This window comes from Mastomys coucha, unplaced genomic scaffold, assembly GCF_008632895.1.
Source record: "Mastomys coucha isolate ucsf_1 unplaced genomic scaffold, UCSF_Mcou_1 pScaffold12, whole genome shotgun sequence".
Lineage (NCBI taxonomy): Eukaryota > Metazoa > Chordata > Mammalia > Rodentia > Muridae > Mastomys > Mastomys coucha.
The window spans coordinates 24,177,689-24,200,091 of record NW_022196894.1 but is presented as its reverse complement, the minus strand read 5'-3'; the positions used below and the strand labels follow the sequence as shown (position 1 = coordinate 24,200,091).

Sequence of the window (22,403 nt, the reverse complement as noted above, 5' to 3'; positions counted from 1 at the left end):
AGGAAACCCAGTGACATCTCCATGAGTCCATTACACATAGTAAGTTTCATCATTTCATGTTTATATTGTCCTTAGTTAGGGTTAGAAGCACAGTTTTGGGGTAGGGGGTCCAGAAATTCACAACTTCTTTTCCCCCTATTTTTCTACAAAGAACTACATTTTAGTTTAGTTTATTTTATATCTTTTTAGAGTAGTATAAGAGTATTAATGTTATCTGCTTAAATTAGAAGAAATCAGGTAATTTGAGATTACTTTTTTCTAGCTTTTCCAAGAACTCAATGAGCTAGAATATTCAAGATAATTACACTGTAAATATGTATTTGTCTCATTTAGAATCTACACTGGCTCCTTTATGTTTTTATACTTCTTTGTTTTCCTAAAAACAGACTGTATATTTTATGAGAAATTTCTTCAGTAGATTTGAGAATCAACTCTAGTATACTAGAATACATGTTTGCTTTCTATGTTTTATAACATAGTGTGTGTTAAGCAGCTGGATTCTGAGCATCTGGAGATCTAAACAGGTAAATTCTAATGTAGTACATTTTGGACTTTCAATCTACATGGGAGTAACTCCCTGGTCAAGCTATTTTACAATAGAACAAGAATCTGTCTGTGTACAGGCAGACTAGGAGTACTATGACAATTACACTCTGAACTCTCGCATTAGTGAGGAGAAATCACCCCTGACTCCAATGTTCATTTAGCATTCACCATTGACATTTAGTGTGTGACTGGGAAGTTCCTATTTGCAGCTTCCACTGGAAGCAAGTACATCAGACTGGTATTTTCTTTTTCCATTTTAATAATATTTGAGTATGTTAGATTCTGATATACAAGTTTAAATTTAGAACAATAACCTTCTTTCAAGTTATTGATGAATTTCCTGAGAGAATAAAAATTGTGCTTTGAGTCAGGGAGAGCTAAGAGCTCCTCTATCCTTTCAAAATTAGGACCTTGAACTTGCTTAAAATTGCTTTGTGTTTCTGAAGCATCACTTTGCTTTAATATTACCATGCCATAATCTCTAAAAGCAATAAAGACACGTAAAACATATTTCTACATTTTATCAGTGTCAACTTAAAATACAGGGATACTCTTGGGGATGCAGTAGAGAGAGTTATGAAAGACGAGACAGCAGAATCAAACATTCTGATTGAACCATGAATTAATTAATTTGAATCAGAAATGTAAATAAATGCTCCAAAGTCAATCATTTATTTTATTAACTTGAACACATTGATTTAGTAATTAAACAACACAGGAACACAGATTAAGATTCGGCAGATTTTATACTCTAGTGTCTACAGCATACATTTTGGCTGTCTCTGTCCGAGGAGCCTTGTAGGACTTGGCCATGGACACACCTGCAGTTGAATAGGGCTTCCTCATGGCATAGGGGTAGTTCCTCTCAGGCCCAACATCTGTTCGAAAGAGATAAATGCAGAAAAAATACATATAACCCAGATAACTTTCAAAATGACAAAATAGTCATTTTATATATTCTTCTCCAAGACAGAGAAGAATTTGCATATACCAATGCACACAGGCATGTTCATGCATGTGCACACACACATACACACACACAAATGCATGCACACATATATATTTACATATGTACATAAACACATTCACACACATAATGACATGCTCTCAAAGACATGCATATACATACTCTCTTTTTACACAGACACACACAGAAACACATACACATCCTTATATAAAAATACATGCATATGTATATACACATTCACACACACAAAGACATGTACACATGCACGGTCACACACAAGCACGTACACACTCTTTCTCACACAAACGCACATGCATGCACACACACATTCACACACACACACACACACACACAGAGCACAGCACACAGTGTAGTTTCTGTTGAAATCATGTAGGATTCTTAATTCTCAAATTCAGTTCTGAGTATTTCAACCTGAAAATTATATCTATATTGAAATTGTGGTGAATAATTTTCTTTGTTTTACTATGAAGAGATCTTAGTATTTTAGGTAGATTTTTAGAAAGCAAATACCATACATTGCATTCATTACCAACAAATATTGACTGGCTCTCAGCCAAGTTGTCCATTTAACCCTTGTACTGGCTGGTTTTGTGTGTCAACTTGACACAGGCTGGAGTTATCACAGAGAAGGGAGTTTCAGTTGGGAAAGTGTCTCCATGAGATCCAGCTGTGGGGCATTTTCTTAATTAGTGATCAAGGGGGTAGGGCCCCTTGTAGGTGGTGCCATCCCTGGGCTGGAAGTCTTGGGTTCTATAAGAGAGGAGGCTGAGCAAGCCAGGGGAAACAAGCCAGTAAGGAACATCTCTCCATGGCCTCTGCATCAACTCCTGCTTCCTGACCTGCTTGAGTTCTAGTCCTGACTTCCTCTGGTGATCAACAGCAATGTGGAAGTAAGCCAAATAAACCCTTTCCTCCCCAACTTGCTTCTTGGTCATGATGTTTGTGCAGGAATAGAAACCCTGACTAAGACAACCCTAAACATAAATTTAGTTGATTTAGTGAACTTAGATGCACAACAACGATCACTGTAGATAAACTGCTAATGCATGTTGTAATACTGGACAACGATGCAGTTCTGGCTTTCTTTTTCCACTGATATCTATTACTGGGGAGTCAATCAATCCTGAGTACTACCATTTAACTATCTTTAAACAACTGAAAATGCAAAGAGTGTCAGAGCTATTTGGTCTGATGTGACATATTTCCTTTGGGTTGGGAAGGATGACAGTAAAAGAGGGTTCCATCCTCTGCTTTGTCTTTACCTTTGAAGAGGTACAAACAGCAGGTGAGGAGAGCTCCTGCCAAAAAGCAACCCAAAGACCCAGCCATGCCAAGCCAGCAGGACCAACCAAATTTATACTGGATCCCGAGAAATATATTGTGTATAATCAGAGAGGAGCGTTCGACGTAAACATCCACAGCATACCACACAGAACCAATGATTCCTGGGGTACCTGAAAGAAAGGAGGGGGGTCAGGAATGATGATGCAAAGCATTCTCCAAGTTTAAGTCAAAAGGATCTTCTCACTGCTAAAGATGCATGGTGCCAGATAAAGCAGTAATATTGCTATAGTGATTCATGGACAATAGAAGTTTGGACAGCTTCTGTCATTGCCTTTCAGCTTCTCTCTCCACAAAACAAAGCACTGAGATGAAATAGCACAGTGCTCATCTGTTTGGGTAACATTGAAATGATCACTATGATGTATCTCTTTACAGCTTTCTTATTCTTCCCAAAGTTATTTTCGTACAGCCATATATCACCTAACAGAGAAATTTGTGTGGTTGACATGCTGTACACCTGAGCTACATGGCATGCACATGTGCACGCACACACATACACAAAAATATCATGGCTCATTTCTCCCAAGGCCATAGTGAACAAGACAATATGAAATTAAGGTCAATATCAAGAGAAAAACAATGCAGGGAGGAAATGTAGCACCCATGAGCCACCAGAGTCAGCTGTAATAGGGTACAATGCTTTACAGAAAACACCTTTGTAAAGTGAAATGAAAATAGAGGAACTTGGAAACACGAGTAATGTAGAACACTTTTTTCATTCTACATTAATTTTCTTCTATTTTAAGTTTTAGGGGGTTGTTTTGTTTTGTTGTCAGTTTTGTTTTGTTTTGTTTTGTTTTGTTTTCTTGAGACTGGGTTTCTTTACATAGCACTGTCTGCCTTGGCACTTACGATGTAGATTAGGTTGGTGACATCCACTTACCTCCTGAGTGCTGAGCTTAGAGGCATGTACCAGCAGGGACTGGGCTTTCTACAGTAACTTTTAATTGAAACTACATAATGTTTAAAAATAGTTTTTGTTTCCAAGACTTGCAACTGAAGCTATCCCAGATACCTTCATGTAAATGGTGCCAATAGCCACATGCAACAATGTTGTCCTGAATACACAGTTAACACTTACATGTACACTATGCTGTCCAAGATACAAAATCAATTCCAACATGTAACGGAGCTGTGATGAATAGTTTTATGTCAACTTTACAGGAACTAGAGTTATCTGAAAGTAGGAACCTTAAGTGAGAAAATTCCTCCATAAGATCTGGCTGTAGGGCATTTTCTTTTTATTTTCTTTTAAGTATTCTATTGGTTATTTTATTTATTTACATTTCAAATGTTATCCCCCTTCCCAGTTTGTCCTCCGCAAACACCCTATCCCATCTCTCCCCCATTTCTATGACAGTGCTCCCCCACCCACCCACCCACTCCTGCCTCACCACCGTAGCATCCCTCTATGCTGGGGCATCGAGCCTCCATAGGACCAAGGGCCTCCCCTCCCATTGATGCCATATAGGGGAATCATCTGTAAATATGCCATGGGTCCCTCCATGTTTACTCCTTGGTCGGTGGTTTAGTTCCTGGGAGCTCTGGGGTATCTAGTTGGTTGGTATTGTTTGTCTTCCTATGGGGTTGCAAACCCCTTCAACTCCTCCACTGAGGGCATTTTCTTAGTGATTGATAGAAGAGCCAGTCAATTGCGGGGGTGCTGTATTTGGGCTGGTGATACTGGGTTCTCTAGTAAAACAGACTAAGCAAGCCACTGCATCAGCTCCTGACTCAACTCCCTGCCCTATTTGAGCTCCTGTTCTGAATTCTTCCAGTGATGGATTACGATATGGAAGTGTAAGCCAAATAAACACTTTTCTCTCCAACTTGCTTTTGGTCATCTTGTTTCATCATAATAATTGTAACCCTAACTGAGATACATGCTGTCCCAGACATACAGTCAATATTCACATGTAAACTGGGTTATCCTAGTAATGTGGTCAATATCTACATGTAAAATGTGTCCAATATGGTGCAGTTCAGTGTGCTGGGGAAGATAAATCCCATGTAAAAACTGTATCTTTTCTAACAATCATTGTACCATGTTCCACAGCATGTAAGCACAGGCCAAGAAATGACATCGCTTTCACAATTTCACTGAAGCCCACAGCTTATCCTCTCTAACGATGGACTCACTTGAAATGATAGCACGTTGGTTCCATTATTTTAAGTAAAAAAATCGTATAACATAGGCCAGGTCTAGAAGAGAAAAGTGATAACCAGGAGACAATGAAATATGTTGAGAGGGTGTTTTGAAAAATACCCTCTCTGGGTGGGGCAGTGCATTTTGCCAACTACTGGAGAATTGGTAATAACTATTTTAAACATTGTTTGAATTTATAAGTTTAATTGTTCTTCTAAACTATTCAAACATGTAACCATTATAAAAAGATATGTTACATCCCTTTTCATAACATTGTTACATTTACCAACTTATTTGAATAAACCTTTTTTTTAAAAAAATATGAAACAAAATGCATGCTTTAAAAATCTGTGAAGAGTAGAATAACTGTAAATAATGGTTTCAGCCTTTCATCATCTTAAGCCAGTTAGTTTGGTCATTTTTAACTCCCACAAGGATTTTCTTCAGTAATCTAATTTTTTGTTTATTGATTTATAAAAAGAGTATTCAATGGTCTTCAAAATCTTTTCTAAAAAAAAGTATATATTGTTTGTTAAATAAACTCACTGGTATATATAAAAGCTGTACACTGTCAGGAGGCAAGATATGTATTGATAGACTGCCTTAAATGAGTAGAAATGATAAATTCATGTAGCACAACATGAGGATAATCAGGGACTCAGGGTTAATGAATAAGATAAACCAAACCCAATACCTGCAATGAGTAATGTGGTCCCTGCGATGAAGCAGAGGCGGACTTTAATGTGTGGCTCATCGGGTAGGAACTTCACACAGTCAAGACCAAGGAGCAGGGTGATGAATCCAAAGCCAGCTAAAATGTCAGCTGTGATCATCAGGGCTCGGGTCACCACCAGCTTCACTGTAAGACCATGGAGTCAGAGCAGGGGTCGGGGGATGAGGAAATGGGGGAAGGAGGAGGGAGGAGGAACAGACATGTTAACTCCCACGTAAACATCACAGAACACAAGATTAGACACAGCAACATAAGGCCACATACAGAATTCAGAATTTATATCCATACAAGCCTCAATACGGGTGCCTATAATTTCTCATGAAATTCAAAATGATCTTAAGTCAACTGTAGTTGTAAAATCAAATCTCTGAGTGGCAGTTACACAGAGTTCTACAGAAGAAGGATTGGGGGTTGATTCAAAATACTAGAAGGAAAGAAATTTACATCACAAATAGAGTAAGAACTACTGTTATATTACCTAGATCATAGAAAATATTAATATATTTCTTTCATTATATACTAATTATATTTTATTTTCATAGTAATCTGGGACCTTCTTGCCTTTATGTGTTTTTTTTTCCATTGAGGAGATAAATATAGGCAAATTTCCCTGTTTAAAAGGTTAAGATTTATATGATTTTTTGCAGAAGAAAAAAATTAATGAATGAAATTCTTCCTGTCTCATCAGCAGGTGAATATACTGTATATGTCCATGTATTATTATGATGTTACTACTAATTGTCCACATGACAGGATACAGGATCGCCTAGGATACAGAATCTAGACACACCTCCAAGGGATTGTTTGGCTGCTAGGCATGCCTGAGAAGCATTCATCAGTTAAATTAATTGAGATGGAAAATCCCATGCTACAAGTGTGTAGCACTGTTTCCTGAGCTTGGGTCATGGACTATATAAAACGGATAAAGTGAACTGGCCACAAGCATTCACCGTTCTCTGCTTCCCAATGTGAGCAGCTGCTTCAAGTCCCTGTTCCATTGCCTTTCCTGTTGCCATGGGCTGAACCCTTTAACTGTGAGCCAAGAGAAAGCTTTTCTCCTCTACAGTGCTTTTGTCTGAACATGTTCTCATGCAACTATAACAGAAACCAAGACAATTATCAATACTTGAGTATGTATTTATCCTGAGACTTGTAATATCTATCTTAAAAATTGTCATTATTTCTAAAATACCAAATGCATACATATATTTTGCAAAAAAAAAATTAAAGGAAACATTATGAAGATTAACCTTTATATGCTAGATTTTTAACATTTTTTTCTTTAATTCAATACTCAGTACATAAGTGGGCCTTCTACTAATGAGAAAACTTTGGCACACCCAAAGCCATTAATACCATTAGGATGAGATATTCATGCATATCTACATTGGCCCTGATTTCCTCTTCCTATAGAGAGTCTTGCATGTTCTGTTTCATATGGAGGGTCTCTATGAAGCTCTAGGACTTGAGCTCCATGGTCAGTCTGGTTTCGAGAGGACAGATCTGTTACATGCAAAATGCTAAAGCAATCTATGGAAGAATTTCTTTTTTCAAGGGTTGAATTCTGGCTTCTGAACAGAGTTAACATCCTTACTTGGGGTCGCTCAAACTACTTTTAACAAAAGAAGCACCACAGGACAAATATCTATCAGATGCCACACACCCTTGGTATACAGGAGAAATTGCAAAAGTTATCTACATTGGCTCTATGAATTTAGTAGAAAATGAAATGAAAACTATATACTTTGTAGGTAGCCTCCTAACCAAGAGGACCTAGAAACATTATTTTTCTAGAACACATTTTAATATTGTTGTCCTTAAACATATATTTGCATACAAATGAAAGTTCTTTACCATTTATAAGCAATAAGTAAATATGAGACAAATATGAGATAGTACAGGTTATGTTTTAACAGGAGCATATTAAAATATCGACATTCATTTCCCTAATGAATGGTTCTAATTCTTCCTCCATGACTGTGTATACTAGTGTTTATATTTTAAAAGCTTTAACTTTTGCTTAACTTCCTAGACCCAGAAGATGACTACACACACAGAGGTCTTCTCTTCCCAAGCCAAAAGTTCCAAGTTCAAACCCCAGAACCCAGGAAGAAGGAAAGAACTGACTCTCTGACCTCCACAACTGCACCTGGGCATGTCCATGCCCACACATATACATATAGAAATAAGTAAATAAACAAATAAGAAAATAAATAAGTAATATTTGTCTTCTGGCTTGGTCTACATATTACATTTTCAAAATAGAATGAGAACCAAGCATATATTTCCTCCTTTTCATCAAAGCAGGATATCTGTGCAAGGGTACGTGCATATGCATGTGTGTGTGTGTGTGTGTGTGTGTGTGTGTGTGTGTGTAGATAGAATGATCTGAATATAGTGAGGAAAATGGGAAGTTGTAAAAATTTCTAAGCAAAAATTTAATTAAAAGGCCTTATAAATTTTGGCAAAACTTATCTCAGACACTGAACTCCAAAATAGCAGATGAAGATGTTTTGAAGATTGTTTTTTAAAAGTGTCTTTTCCTGAAGGAAAATAGATGTCTGGAAGGAAAGGCACATTCCACAGGACCCATTTTTAATTTATCTTGATACTATGTGGCACCTACCACCCATCATTGGCTTTGAAAAGCATAAAAGCATTTTCTTTTAATAGCAGTACTGGTATTTCTTAGCATAGTTCAAAGCTCTAGGTAAATAAGTCAATGTTGTGAAGGGTTGAAGGTATTAAGAACGGATTGTTCATGTAAAAGATTGCCTTATTCATAGACACATGGCTTTGATAATATCAAGGTAGGATTGAGAACTGAAAGGGAGAAAGATAAAGGAGTTGTCTCCAACGTTGAGGCTAATGGTTCCTCACATGTGCTGGTGTTCTCATCTATGAACTTCATATCCTCCATATCTCTCCCCCCCCCTCTCTCTCTCTCTCTCTCTCTCTCTGCTACTCTATCTTAGCAAATCTTCAAGTGAAAAAAAAGTAGTACTTTCAACTTTAGCAAAGTCATAGTAGAAACACATCAATCAATGCTATTCATGTAGCTTGCCAATTCTAAAGATAAAATCACAATAACAAGGATAAGTTTCCATTTCTTGAAATATTTACTATTAGCCTACTATGGATAAGGTATTTTGTCAGGTCCCTGTGACAATATTGTTACTATTAAGGAATTTGCAAAATCTGGAGGAAAGGTGAAATATGATATAATTGACATTTCAAAAATGATACCCATTTCTAATTGCCACTATTTCATATTAAAAGCCTTAATACCATACAACAGACAAATAGATATTTGAGCTTGGTATTCCTTGGCACACTCTTCCTGACAAAGAGAAAGGTTAACAGTATACATACAGGGGTGTTCTGCATATATGGAGTCGTACTCGTCACAGGTTCGAATCCCATCAAAAGCGTTTGTAACACACTCCCACCACAAGCCTCTGCATTTAGTGCTCACCTGGAAGTTGGAAAAGACACTATGTAAAACACCTTGCAAAGTCAACCCCATTTCTTCTTGGTCAAATGAACACTCAGCTACCATGTTTGTTAGGAAAGTACAGTGGTTACAAGAATAAGTAGAAGTCAATTTATATGAAGCGATGCCAGTAGAGTTGCCTTAGACATTGACAATTAAAGGCTTTCTGGACCAAGAAATGAATTTACTTCCTGATTGGAAATGACATGTGGAAAAATAAGTCATGGCTGAGAGGGATAAAACCAGAACTGAATATATTCTTCTGTCATAGAGTCATGCTTTAACATAAGGGTAATCTATTTCACTTCCATGTGCTAACATTTACTCATAAATAAATCTATAAAACAATAGATGATAATGTTAATGTCTCAAGTCTATCAGCAACACATTAATTCATCTTCATTATGGAATTGACTTTCATGAAGAAAGATGCTGTTTTATATGAGGTTCATAAATTTAAAATTAGCAAACAAAACCAATAAATGAAAAAGGGCAGCAATAAGTGACTGAGCATCCCCAATTGTTTTTTCTCTGCTATACTGACATTACAAACCTTTAAGCTATGACATGAACATAAAGGGACTGAGAAGTAATATAATATAACTAGACAGTTGTAAAGCACTTTTACTTAGAATTGGCATGCAGGTGACAATATCCACATAGAGCTAAAAGGTACCAGTGTTCTGACCCTTCTAATCTTTTGTTGGTGGGCTACAACTCACCACAAACTTTTTTAAAATTATAGAAAACACCTTAGCAGATAATAGTTTCAAGTATTCTTGACAGAGCTCATGAATATGGAGTTGAGGCAATATTATTGTTTCTTCAGATTCAATTATAGACTCCATTACCTCAGAAATCTGAAGCTAGCTTAGAAAATCTTCACAGTTATTGTGAAAAGTCAACTTTTAAACCCCATCCCCAAAGAATAAATAAGATAGTAAAGCAGGAAAGAGTTGCAAAGGGACAGATGTTGAAACATTGTCCAGAGGGAGAGAAAGAACAGAAAAAAACACTCCTCAAAAAAGAAAATCATATTAACACAAACATAGTAATATGAGCACTCTGAAACTCCTATCCTGTGTTCTACTGAGGGCTTGCTAATACTCTCCTGATAATTTTATCACTGCCTTGTTTGTAAGATAAACATAATTGGTAATGATTAACAGTTATATTGAGTCTATACTTTGAAGTACTTTCTATCTAAGTATGTTATTATGTCATTTCTTTCTTAAAGATCATTAATGAGCTGTTATTGTCAACTTACAAACAAGGAAACAGATGCATGGAGAAGGAAAAATTCTGTAACAGCACAGTCAATAATAATGCAGGAGACAAGACTCCAACTGAGCTGTCCATGTGTGTATACCCATGTCTTGCTTATGGTGCCCTTACAGCTCATTTCAGAACTCTACTTCAGGTTAAGGTATCCTGTACTTGATACTTGGATGTTAGAAGACAACCTTCAGTGAGGTGGCCCTAACTCGATTCTCATGCCTAGGCTCTCATTCTTCAAATCACTCCTTCAGTGGTATGTCCCCACTGTTAAATCTGAGAATAATGCTCTTGATTTTATGAAAGATTATCAGACCTAGAAAAACGCAGAAGTCAAAACTCTAATGAAGACAATCTACAACCTGACACGTTGATCTCCAAAGCTAGATACGCACATACATACACACATATGAGCATAATTTTAAAACACAGATTGACATTTTTTAATAGCTATGTGGTAACCTTTGGCAAGATCTTCCCTGTTTTGCATTTCAATTTCCTCATCTGTATAAAGAAGATAATGACAGGGTGGTTTAAAATATTAAAAATTGCTAATATAGCATAAATTATTAGCTGAAATGAAAATGATGGTACCTTTCTAAATACCATAATTTAAGTACTGGCTGTACTGGGTTTCACTAAAAAGAATGGTGGTAAAAATGTGGACATAATGAAATGAATGACAGCCTTCTAAAAGACTTAAGCCTGTCTCAATCCCCAGAACCTGTGACTATGGCCCTGTTTGTAGATACAGCTGAGTTACAGGCCTGAGAAGAGGGCATCACATCAGCTGTACAAGGGGATTCTGAACTAAGAGATCATGGTGTTCTTATCATATCATTACAAAGAGAAAGCACAGGCCCACAGAATGGACCACTTCAGTGTTGGGAGTCACACGGTCACAAGTCATGAAAAACCCACAGTCACAAGAATCTGGCAATACCAAAGTAGTTCTTCCTGGAGACAATGAATGGAACCTAGCAGAGATCTTGATCTTAATGTTCTGGCCTTCAGGACTATGAGAGAATGATTTCCTTCAGATCATTTGTTATGGCAGTCTTAGGAATCTGATATAGTTAGGGTACATAGAGACCCACTAGACTAGGAAGAAAATCAGGGTTTGTTAGCACCCATCTCCTCGGTCTCTCAGCTCATAAATCCAGCTTATCCTAGTTAGAAGGGTGCACTGTGGATATGAAACCATGGCTCTCTAATCAAACGATGATGGTTCGTATATTCTTATTCTTGTTACATTATAGGTGACCATTCCTGCTATACATGATGTAACTCACATACATTAATAACAAGGATATTTAGCTATGGTCCAGAACTGGTGTCAATTTCAATGCTATTGATCATTTACCTGCTGTGACCATATTTCGAAAAGCAATGAGGTCATTAGAGGAAACAAGGAATCCAATTTCATTAGGTATTAATGCCCAGGGGCACACCATTAAATCGCTTGGTATTCACACTCAGCTAAGATACGTGAGAATAGTGGCTGTAATTAACTAAACTTCTGTGTTTAATATAGCACTTACTGTAGACACCCTTAAAGGTGCCTTTGTGCACAAAATACAAGGTTAAAAGATTTTTAAATTATCATGTTAGGGAAGCCCTCTGTATTATAGCCTATTGCATTCAGTCAACCTCACTGCCTGTGATAAAAATGGCTTATTAGGAACTGTTTTGCAAGGCAAGCCAACGGAAGTTCTTGGAAGTTTTAAAAGTAAAGTTCTTTAAAGGCTAACTAGTGCTTAAACAGTGTGGCTAACCTTTCTGAAAGGACAAAAACTATAAAATGGGAACTCATAATTTTAATCTCACCAAGACATTTGAAACAGAAAATTCTAATTTTGAGCTTTTTGTTTGTTTTTAACATGCAATTGTATATGAATAGAACAGGCAGGAAATTGAAGGGATTTATGCTCCAGTGATGTCATTTCTCCAGAGAGTGAGGCATGGATCATTTCCCACACAAGTTTTCCAAAACATCAACAAAGCAGAAGGCACAACACATCTCCTGACTGCTCACTAACGCTCCAAGTGGAGATATACCACTGACAATCCAGACACCTGGATTTCCTTCTTCCCTAGTCTACTTGGTCACCTTTGTTTCTTGACCTCTTTATCTATGGTAAAACAGCCACAGTGAAGCATCTATAGCTGCTTGCATGTAGATGTAGATGTTCTCAACATGGCCCTCACTACCCCTGCAAAGACCACTTCACACATGCACAGACCTGGTTCCCCATGTAATTGAGCTATTCAAACCTTGTCTATACTTAAAATACTGTTATTTGCTCTCAACTTGTTAAATTTCTACCTGGAACTCAAGTCTCACTTCAAAGACACTCCTTTTGCCATAAGACATCTCTCTATGCTCTTTCTAGCAGGAGTTTAACTCTTCCAACCTGTGGTGCCATAGGAATTTGTCTATAATGCTACATTCTAATCTCTGTCACTGATTGCTTGTCAAGTTCTAATCGGCATGCCAATTAGTATTGGGAATGCAGCATCAAGCAGGGTAGATATGGCTCCCTGTTTCAAAGATTCCCCCATCCCCCATACTGATAAACAACAGATGCCCAGTAATTACTTATTAGAGACAAAGTCTGTCAATTTTTGTCAATCCACATAAATGCATAACTATGCTTTAATCTAAACTACAAGGTGATCAATATGACACTATGAATTTTTGCTTCATATGTCTGTCTGTTCTGTTATTAATTGATTTTTTTCTCCTGGTTAGACGCAACAGAGTCAGTAGCCCAAACTCCCCTATAACTTACAGTAATACTCATGTCTCAAACTCATAAGCTCTAGAATTACAAAGATGGACTACAATGCCTGGGTGCATATGTGCTTTTAAGCAGAATTACCAAACTATAACATTTAAATCCATGAGGTAGAATGACTATATTCAAAACAGAGAGTTTATACTGACCTGGTATTACTCCAAAACCCTTAGAAAAAATATCAATGAAGACTCTTCCTAGTGAGTTGTAGTATCATAAACTAGTATTTAATCCTGTGATTGATATTTGGAATTTCCAAACAGTTGTCTGTTAAGGCTTCAGTCTTCTATAGCACCGGCCACCAGAACTCTTGTAGCTAAATGACTTGACTTACACGGCAGAACTTATGTAAACACTTAGATTTTGAAATAATTCTCTTATTGCATGCATTACAATGCTATCCTAAGAGAGCATAGCATTACAGTCAGTCATGCTAACTGAACCATGTCAGAGGTCACAAATTGTATTTCAATAACGATTAGATGCCTTTTACTTTCTGTATAAAAACTTTTCTCTTTAAAGAACAAAGTAGAAAAGCCTCACCATTTAGTTCAAGCACACTTTTCCAGCAGCTTTATTAAATGCTTTAGAGGATTAGATATTTTTCTTAATTTTTTTCTTATTAAAAAGATGATCCAAATGGATGCATTAATTCTTTATATTGTAGCAAGGTATGATGTCAGACCCTTTAGAAGATGGTCATTTACTTCACTATAGACATACTTGTTATTCAGGGTTTAACATGAATCTTGAAAGATCATCTTTTGTTCATTTTTTTCAGCAATATGGCAAATACTGTAACAATTTCTCCAAGAGTCCAGGTTTCCGAATGCATGTAATGTGGACCTCAATGCAGTAGTAGGAAATCATGAGACAAACAGGAGTCCACTCACAGTCTGAAATGTTTACTAAAAGAACTTAAAATCAAACAGGACCCAAAATTGGTATATAAATAATCAGAGCACATAATACACATAATAATTTTAATACATACTTTTATGTCTGGAAGAATTATAGCATCAGTAAGGCAAATAGAAATCCTAGGAGAAAACCTGATTATGAGGATGAAATAAATTCTACTTTGAACAATCTTCTTTTGAAGTAATAAAAATTTAATCATAATGGTGCTCAGAGTATAGCAATTTCCAGGAAATAATTAACAAAAAATTAACTGGAAATTGAATCATCCTACACAAACATTTTTTCTCTTTTAATAATGGAGAGGCCAACAACTTTCTTAAATAAGTATTGTTTCTACCCCTGCAAGAAAATCAATAACTACATATCCTACAGCATAGTTAGCATCATAATAATGTGATTAATCCTCCTAACCCTCATTCATTGTGAGCATTCATTGGTAGATAGATAACTTCTGCTATGGGAGTCCATTTTCTGCCTTGCTCCTTGAGTCAAGCAATAATCACTCATAAGTACAAAGCTGGGCAAATCATTGCCCAGAGAAATAAACAACATTTCTCTAAGAGGATCGATAGCAAAAATAAGACTGGAACTTCATTTGTCAATCTCTCTGATTGGTGAGCATTATACAAAATGTCACTTCCTCCCCCAGAACAAAACAAAACAATGAACTATGAATTAATCATAATATATCTGGCATTTATTGGCTGATTCCTGGTGCTATGGTAAATACTTGGTATACACAAGGCTCATTTAATTCTCACAGAGAGCTAGGTCATAGGAATTGCCATTCTCCTCTTATAGGGGAGACAAATGAAATTTAACCAGGAGCCTCTGGCTTAAGGCATAGTCTATATACTTCCCCATCCTCAAACAGTCTCTGCCAGCCTGCTAAGCTGAGCTAGGAAAAAACAACAGGCAAACAAAAACAAGAAAAAAAAAAGCTGATCCAGGGAGCATGCACCATGATTTTAGTATAGAAATTCCAATTTCCATTTGACCACTGGATGAGTGATTTCACAAGTCACCCCAAGTAAGTGAGGTGGCTTCTACATTGGCTTATTTCTCCCTGTTACCTTCTGGGCTCAGGCAATCACTCATCCCCACCCATCTGAGTTAGAGTTTCACATTTCTATCCGCATCGTTCTTTGCTTTCTGACATTATCATTTCCACAAGCATCATTTTCTTCCTGGTTTATGCAAATGTCCTCTATAAAAGGTCTACTCATAGTTCATTTTACCCCCTTGAGCCACCCACCAAGAACATCCAGAAAGGCTGATATTTCTAAGAGGCACGTATGTATATGTCTCATTCTTGCCTATGGGGTTGGACCTATATTTTGCATAATACTTTAAGCCTTTGATTACCTAGCCCCTATAATTTCCTGTCTACATCAGAAAATATCTATACCATGAACATACAGCACAAGCACACCTATATCTCTGTGCATTCCATTAGTTTGGCTAGAACAGTCTTTGTTTCTCTTCATTAACTTGATTTTCTTATCCTAGCTTAGCAGTTACTTCAGGAAGACTCCACTAATTATCCAAGACAGGGTAAGATGTCCACTCATGGTTGCTCATCCTCAGGCAAAGTACTTGTCACCCTGAACTGTGACTGTGTGTTCACCAATTTGTGTCCTTTACTATACTGAGGATCGCCTCCAGATGCTTTAGAGTGTACAACCCACATAACCAGGAACCCACTATAGGGACAGCCATACTTTGTGTGCTAAGGTATATTTGTGGGGTGAAAGGAGAAAAGAAGAACAGATACAGAGAAAGGGGAATGGAAGAGAAGAATAAGAACATAAGGGAAATGAGATAAGGAAAAGAGGAAGGAGGGAGGAAGGGAGAGGTAAAGGGAGATGGTGACAAGCTAGAGGACATGATGGTGAGTATATGGAAAAAGACTGAAGTTAACATAGGTTCATGTGAAAGTCCCAATGGAAATTTTTCTCTGTGGAAGCTCTGAGCATCTTTGATCCCTCAACAACTAGCCATTGCTTGGGGGTTCTAGGCACTCAGGGCACTCTGATGGTAAAGTAAAATATGATAAAGGTGCAATTGAATTAAATTTCTTTTTATACTTGAGGGAAGAGAATAGATGACATAGGATGTGAATTTTCCCAAGAAAAGACAGTTAATGTAAACTAAGCTGAGTAGCTACTGGCTTTAGAAACCTTCAACCCATTCTCTTCAGCATCCAAGTCTTCCCAGGACCAACAGACTCAAGGACGGTGAGGATAGGAGAGCTGCTCAGCCTATTATTTAGGATCACTCTCATTGTTCTCCCAGGGTGCCCTCTCATCTCTGTTTCTCTCTCTCTCTCTGTCTCTCTGTCTCTCTCTCTCTTTCTTTCTTTTTAAATACCACTACTAAATGCAAAGAATTTCACTCTTTAAGGCAGGTGTATGGTAGTAAAACCTAAGAATGTTTTATTTACGTATTTTTATTGCTGTTACTTTTCCCCAACAATTGTTCAAAGAAAGGGAAATGCTAGAATATCTGAATTGTTTATGCCTCTTGCTTTGAGTTATATTGCTTTGAGTCTTTTTACAAGCCCAGGAAACTCATTCTCTCTCTCTCTCTCTCTCTCTCTCTCTCTCTCTCTCTCTCTCTCTCTCTCTCTCTCTCTCTCTCTCTGTATATATATATACATACATATATACATATATATATATATATATTTTTTTTTTTTTTTGCCACAGTGTCTCTTCATCCAAAGTCCCTGCTGCCATTCCTACCCTTTGAAATTGCATCATTTGGAGGCTTAGCTTGAAAGCCCTTTCTTCGATGAGAACTATTTCAATACGCCTAATGGAGAATGACAGCTTTATCATCTCTGCTCCAATGGTATTCTGCTCATTTACTCCTCAAATATGAGCTGATCTGTGCCATTTGTTATAGTTCATGCTCATCTTTTTTTAATGCACTCAATGTCCCTTCTTGAAAGGCAAGATGCATTCCTTCTTTATCCTTGCCTCTTTTAGTATTGTAGTATTGCTTCTTCATGACCTACATTTTACATATTTGCTAAGGGGAACTCAACCAAAGGACCAATTTTCCAACCTACATGCTTCTATTAACAGAACTGTGAGCCAGAATACTTCATCCTCTTCCAGTGTTTTTATTTCCATGTTGTTATTGCATTTACTTTTCCCCAACAATTGTTTAAAGAAAGTAAGATGATATTGTGAACCAGGGGTGACATGCAACAGAGAGAGAACAGCTTAAATGTAGCAGTGATTATGGGAACCTTCAACCTTTCACACAAAATAATAAGTTTTATCCTGACTAACTAAAGAAATCACTATAAAAGATTGATGTCCTTTTAAAACATATTGATAGAGATTGTTCAAAGAGAAATGGCAGGAGAGGATTAATGGTTATAGGATAGTTTCCACAAGCAGCTTCTTTGGAGAACACGTTCCACTGATTTGAAATAGAAACAGCATTTCAGATGTAGAGACTCACAGCCAAACATTAGGAAGAGAGAGAGAGAGAGAGAGAGAGAGAGAGAGAGAGAGAGAGAGAGAGAGAGAGAGAGAGAGAGAGAGAGAGCATGCCCAAATTGAAGGTCTTTATTGATTCTCTCCATTTGGAGCTCAGGGAACCCCTGAGAGAGAGGAAGATTGTAGGAGTCACAGGGCTTGAGAATACCAGGAGAACTGGGCCCACAGAATCAACTAAGTAGGGATGATAGGGGCTCACAGAGACTCAAGTGGCAATCACAGAGCCTGCATGGGCATGACCTAGGTCTTCTGCATTCAGGCTGTGGTTGTTGAGCTTGTGTATTTGTGAGACTCCCAGCAGTGGGAGTGGGGGTGTTCCCTGATTCCTTGCCTGCTCTTAGGACCCCTTTTCTCTTATCCAGATTGCCTCATCCAGCCTTAGTATGAGAATCCATGCCTAGTCTCACTGCATCTTGGTTTTTTGTATTAGGTTGATATCCCTAGGAAGCCTGCTCTTTTCTGAAGGGAGGCAGAGGACCAGTGGATCTAGGAGGCAGGGTGTGGGAGACTGGGAGGAGCAGAGAGAAGGGAAACTGCAGTCAGGACATACTGAGAACAACCAACCAACCAAAGAAAATGGAAAAAGGAAATATCAACCTGTGTGAGGTTAGGAAAAAATTATTTAAAGTGAATAATTCTTAGTATTCATTTCATTCATTTCAACTAGGGATTTTCTTGTACTGTTTGGAAAGCAAATTGATTGAGAAACTAAAGTGAAAGGAACATTGTGCTTCATGCTGAGGTTCCTGCACTCTCAGCAAGCCCGACTCTTCTAAAAACTATTTCTTAACCTAGAAGGTTAACAACTCTCGCTTGAAGCAAGAAGACTTTCAAGCTGTTTTAGAAAATATTTAACCAATGGCTTTGGATGGGGTTTTACATATTTTTAAAAAAACATTTTTAAAAACTCAATTTAAAGTGTGCTCAAGTGCAACATTATTTTCTATTGATCACTTATGACTGGCAGCCTGGATAATGAGAAACTAAAGGCTTCACAGGGTTTGAGACAGACTTTTTGCTAAGCACTGTCCAACGGGCACCATTTTATAATATATATATATATATACATACATATATATATGTATATATATATGTATGTATATATATATATAATGCATTATTGCTCAGATGAGTCCCATCCCTAGACTCACTGCAAAACAGGACTTCCATTCTATAACATTTTTTTTAGAAATATAAACTCTCGGCATTACAAAGGCATTTGTAACTCCATTGCCTTTAAAATGTCATGTAGGAATCAGAGGAAATTTAAGCACACACACACACACACACACACACACACACACACACACACAAATGAAAAAGATTCCAGAACAAAATACAAAAATTATGAGTTTTACTTCTATTACAAATTGAGAGTTTGCAAATAGAGTTTTAATAAAGATAGCAAGCTTCCCCCACCCCCAGATCTCCCATAACCTTTATAGATACTATAGCATTAGTGTGTATAGACCATTCACTCAAGCTATAGAGAAAGGAGGAGATGGATTCGCCCTTGATTCACCTGAGTTGCTCATTCCATGATGTTTATCTGACCTGCCCTTTTCTCAGCCTTACTTAGGAACAGCAGATAATTCTAAAGCTTTGAATCTTGTTCATCTCTGCTTCACTCCTATCCACACTATTACCACAGCAAAAGTTTGTGAATTTCACTTTTAATTTTTTTCATTGACTCATATCCAATTCTCACGTACAAGTTCACCCAGTCACCTCCCTCCTGAGCAGCAGTCCTGCTATATAACCCAGTTATTAAGAGTAGAGTTCTTAAGCTCACGCCTGTTCCTGAGTGCTGAGGTAATCTTGGAAGACTTTTGGCCTAAGTGTTTTCTCCTGCTTAAAGTCACACATCCTTCTTGCCACACCAGCCAAGTAGGTTCTATGTACTTTTGATTTCACTCTCCCAAAGGCCTGGGGTTATTGGCTGTCTTTTAGAATGGCTTTCAGAGAGTCCACTTGCTCCACATACCTCAGATGATTAGCTGTAAAATGTCTCTCAAGGGACTCTGGGTTCTGCCATCAAGGTTACTACGCTTATCTTAAAAAGAAAGGTTATGACTCTACCAACATTCTGCTTGATATGCAGAAATGGAAGTGGTAAACTCCTGGAGCATTCTGTGTCAGGCATTATGTACTTATACTTTTGAAAATATAACCTTAGAAAAATAGATAATTTAATAACCTCATCTGTAAAATGGGACAACGGTACTTACCTCATAGATTAGTGTCAGGGTTAAATAAGCTAACAGTGTTAAGACTCATTAAGGATCAGTTTACTCCCTTGCTGGCTATCTTTGCTGCCATTATCCTGCACAACTGAAGTCTGTGTTTGGCTATAAATATGACAGCAAAATCGAAATTGCTGGCCTCTTACCTCCAGAGAGTCATCAGCGTTCACCATCCAACAGTCGGTCCAGGTGGCCACAATCAAAAACCCAGTGGAGAAAACGGCCAAGAAGCCCGCAGCATACTGAAGAAGATCCTTCATTGCAGCAAGCAGCCTGCTGGGAAGGGACACATGGGCAGATGCCAGTTCAGCTGGAATGCTATTGGCTTCTGATGCTATTGGCTTCTGCTGCTATTGGCCCCTGTTGCTGGTATCTGGGGATCATAGTGCCCAGTCTTTTACGTTTCCTCACACCCCTGTTGCGGGCACCTTAAACTTCAGAAAGAATTGTATAACCAGGTTGTACCAGAGCGATGGTCCTTGAGGTCACTCTCCAGCAGCCAGGCTCCCAACCAGAAGCCAGGGCAGGGGAAGAGCTGAGCACATCGTGGTGCCATGGGAGAAGCAGCACTGGCTGTGGGCTAATGTGAAATGATAGTCTCAGAGACCTGTGGCTGTGACAAGATGGAGGACGCAGGAAGGATCCTAGGCAGGACTGGAGCCTGTAAACCGATCTTTCTCAGGCCCTTGGGAGACGGGGCTGTTTTCCTCCCCCTTGGAAGGAGGCTGAACGGTTGACTGATTGCGATTTTATTGTTAGACCATTTTAATATCCCCTGACTACCTTAGACAGACAAGCCACCAGTGAAATTATGCTAAGCAAGTACTAGCTCAAGCAAGTTCACATTCCAAAGTCTTGGGCAGAACACTTGGCAGGAGGCAGGGACAAGGCCCCTAACCTTTCAGATCCGGGCTGGGAACAAGTGTGCATATGTAAATTATTGTTTTATTTTTATGGACACATAGCATTTGAACATACTTATGGAGAAGAACGTGGCTCATTAACTTGTCAGTTAAATGAAACCTCGGCACTCTGTATAAATCACAAGAAGTAAAGCCCTAAAAATTGTCAGTAACAACCAAATGTCCAATGAATACAAAACTGAAGGATTTCAGGATTTTCTTTCTTAATATAAGATATGGTCTTCCTGAGTGTGACTGTATGTGTATGTTTATTGACCTACTGTTTACTTACCCTAAAAAACAGTCATAAAGTCATATTAAATGACTCACAGGCATGATACTAGGCTTCACCAAATCTTAAGAAAGTATCAACCTCCCATTGTCCTTGGATCCATAGCTCAGAGGCTCCTAGTCTGGAAACCTTAGAGTGGTGGTTCTCAACCTGTTGGTCATGACCCATCAGAGGAGTGTCAAATGACCCTTTCTTTATCAGTTTTATCAGAAGTATTCCTGGGCCAGGCAGTGGTGGTGCACACATTTAATCCCAGCACTTAGGAAGCAGAGGCAGGTGGATTTCTTAGTTCGAGGCCAGCCTGATCTACAGAGTGAGTTCCAAAACGGCCAGGGCTACACAGAGAAACCCGGTCTCAAACAACAGCAACAACAACAAAAATAACAAAAAGAAGTATTCCTCACTGATATTTACCTTAAGGTTCATAACAATAGCAAAATTACAGTTAAGAAGCACTGATCAAAATAATTTTTTGGATGGGTGTCACTACAATGTAAGGAACTGTATTAAAGGGTCTCAGTACTGCCTTAGAAAACTTACATTGTTTTTGTCTAGTTTAAATGCTCAGTTATAGGTCAGTACAGATACTGTAGGAGACAATGAAGGTTCTTCAAAAGCTGAAAGTATAAGAATGTAATCCTGTACTATCACTCCTAGGTATATGATCACAAAAAATTAGTCAAGATCTTGAACTGACCTTTTTACTCACTCCTTCATTTTGGTTGAGATGGACAAAGTCTAAGAGTTCACTAGCTTGTGACTACATGGAGAAACTGTGCTATCTATATACAATGTAATTCCCCTCAGCCATAAAAATGATGAAATCTTGTCATTGGCAGTGGCAAGGATGGAGCAGGAGGTCATTAAGTGAAATAAACCAGGCGCAGAAAGAGAAGTGCCACATCAATGGCATTTGTTTGTGGGATCCAAAACAGTGGATTTCAAAAATGGATGAAGTGGATTGGTAGCTATCCAGGATTGGAAAGGCAACAGGGGAGGTGGGAAGAGTTTAAGACAAGGTTACAAACAGTTGGGATAAATTCTAGTCATCTATTGTACAGCAGAGTGACTAGGCTATAATAAAATGCATTTCAAAATAGCTAGAAATGAATTATTTTAGTGTTCTAGGCACAGAAAAATGGTGAATGTTGAGTACAGTGCCTGTGGTACTCACTCAGACGTGATCATTGCAAACTGTATATGTGATGCT

The 22,403-nt window shown here is 38.0% G+C and overlaps 1 protein-coding gene across 1 annotated transcript; it reads right to left on the bottom strand.

The window, feature by feature from the left end:
• Positions 1–1,176: 1,176 nt before the first annotated feature.
• Positions 1,177–20,611, bottom strand: Cldn16 (claudin 16). The gene is made up of 5 exons (XM_031364660.1): positions 20,146–20,611; positions 9,130–9,232; positions 5,719–5,883; positions 2,797–2,988; positions 1,177–1,424 (listed from the first exon to the last, which is right to left on the bottom strand). The coding sequence occupies exons 1-5, from the start codon at positions 20,257–20,259 to the stop codon at positions 1,291–1,293; spliced, it is 708 nt and encodes a 235-aa protein (XP_031220520.1). The 5' UTR covers positions 20,260–20,611; the 3' UTR covers positions 1,177–1,290.
• Between the last annotated feature and the right edge of the window lie 1,792 nt (positions 20,612–22,403).

What these genes read in the sequence shown, in the direction of transcription:
- Cldn16 (XM_031364660.1), bottom strand. Translation starts at nt 20,259, where the DNA reads ATGAAGGATCTTCTTCAGTATGCTGCGGGCTTCTTGGCCGTTTTCTCC. An exon ending in ACGCTGATGACTCTCTGGAG is followed by an intron (nt 9,233 to 20,145) that starts GTAAGAGGCCAG and finishes TCCAACTTCCAG; the next exon opens with GTGAGCACTAAATGCAGAGG. An exon ending in GACCACATTACTCATTGCAG is followed by an intron (nt 2,989 to 5,718) that starts GTATTGGGTTTG and finishes CCTTTCTTTCAG; the next exon opens with GTACCCCAGGAATCATTGGT.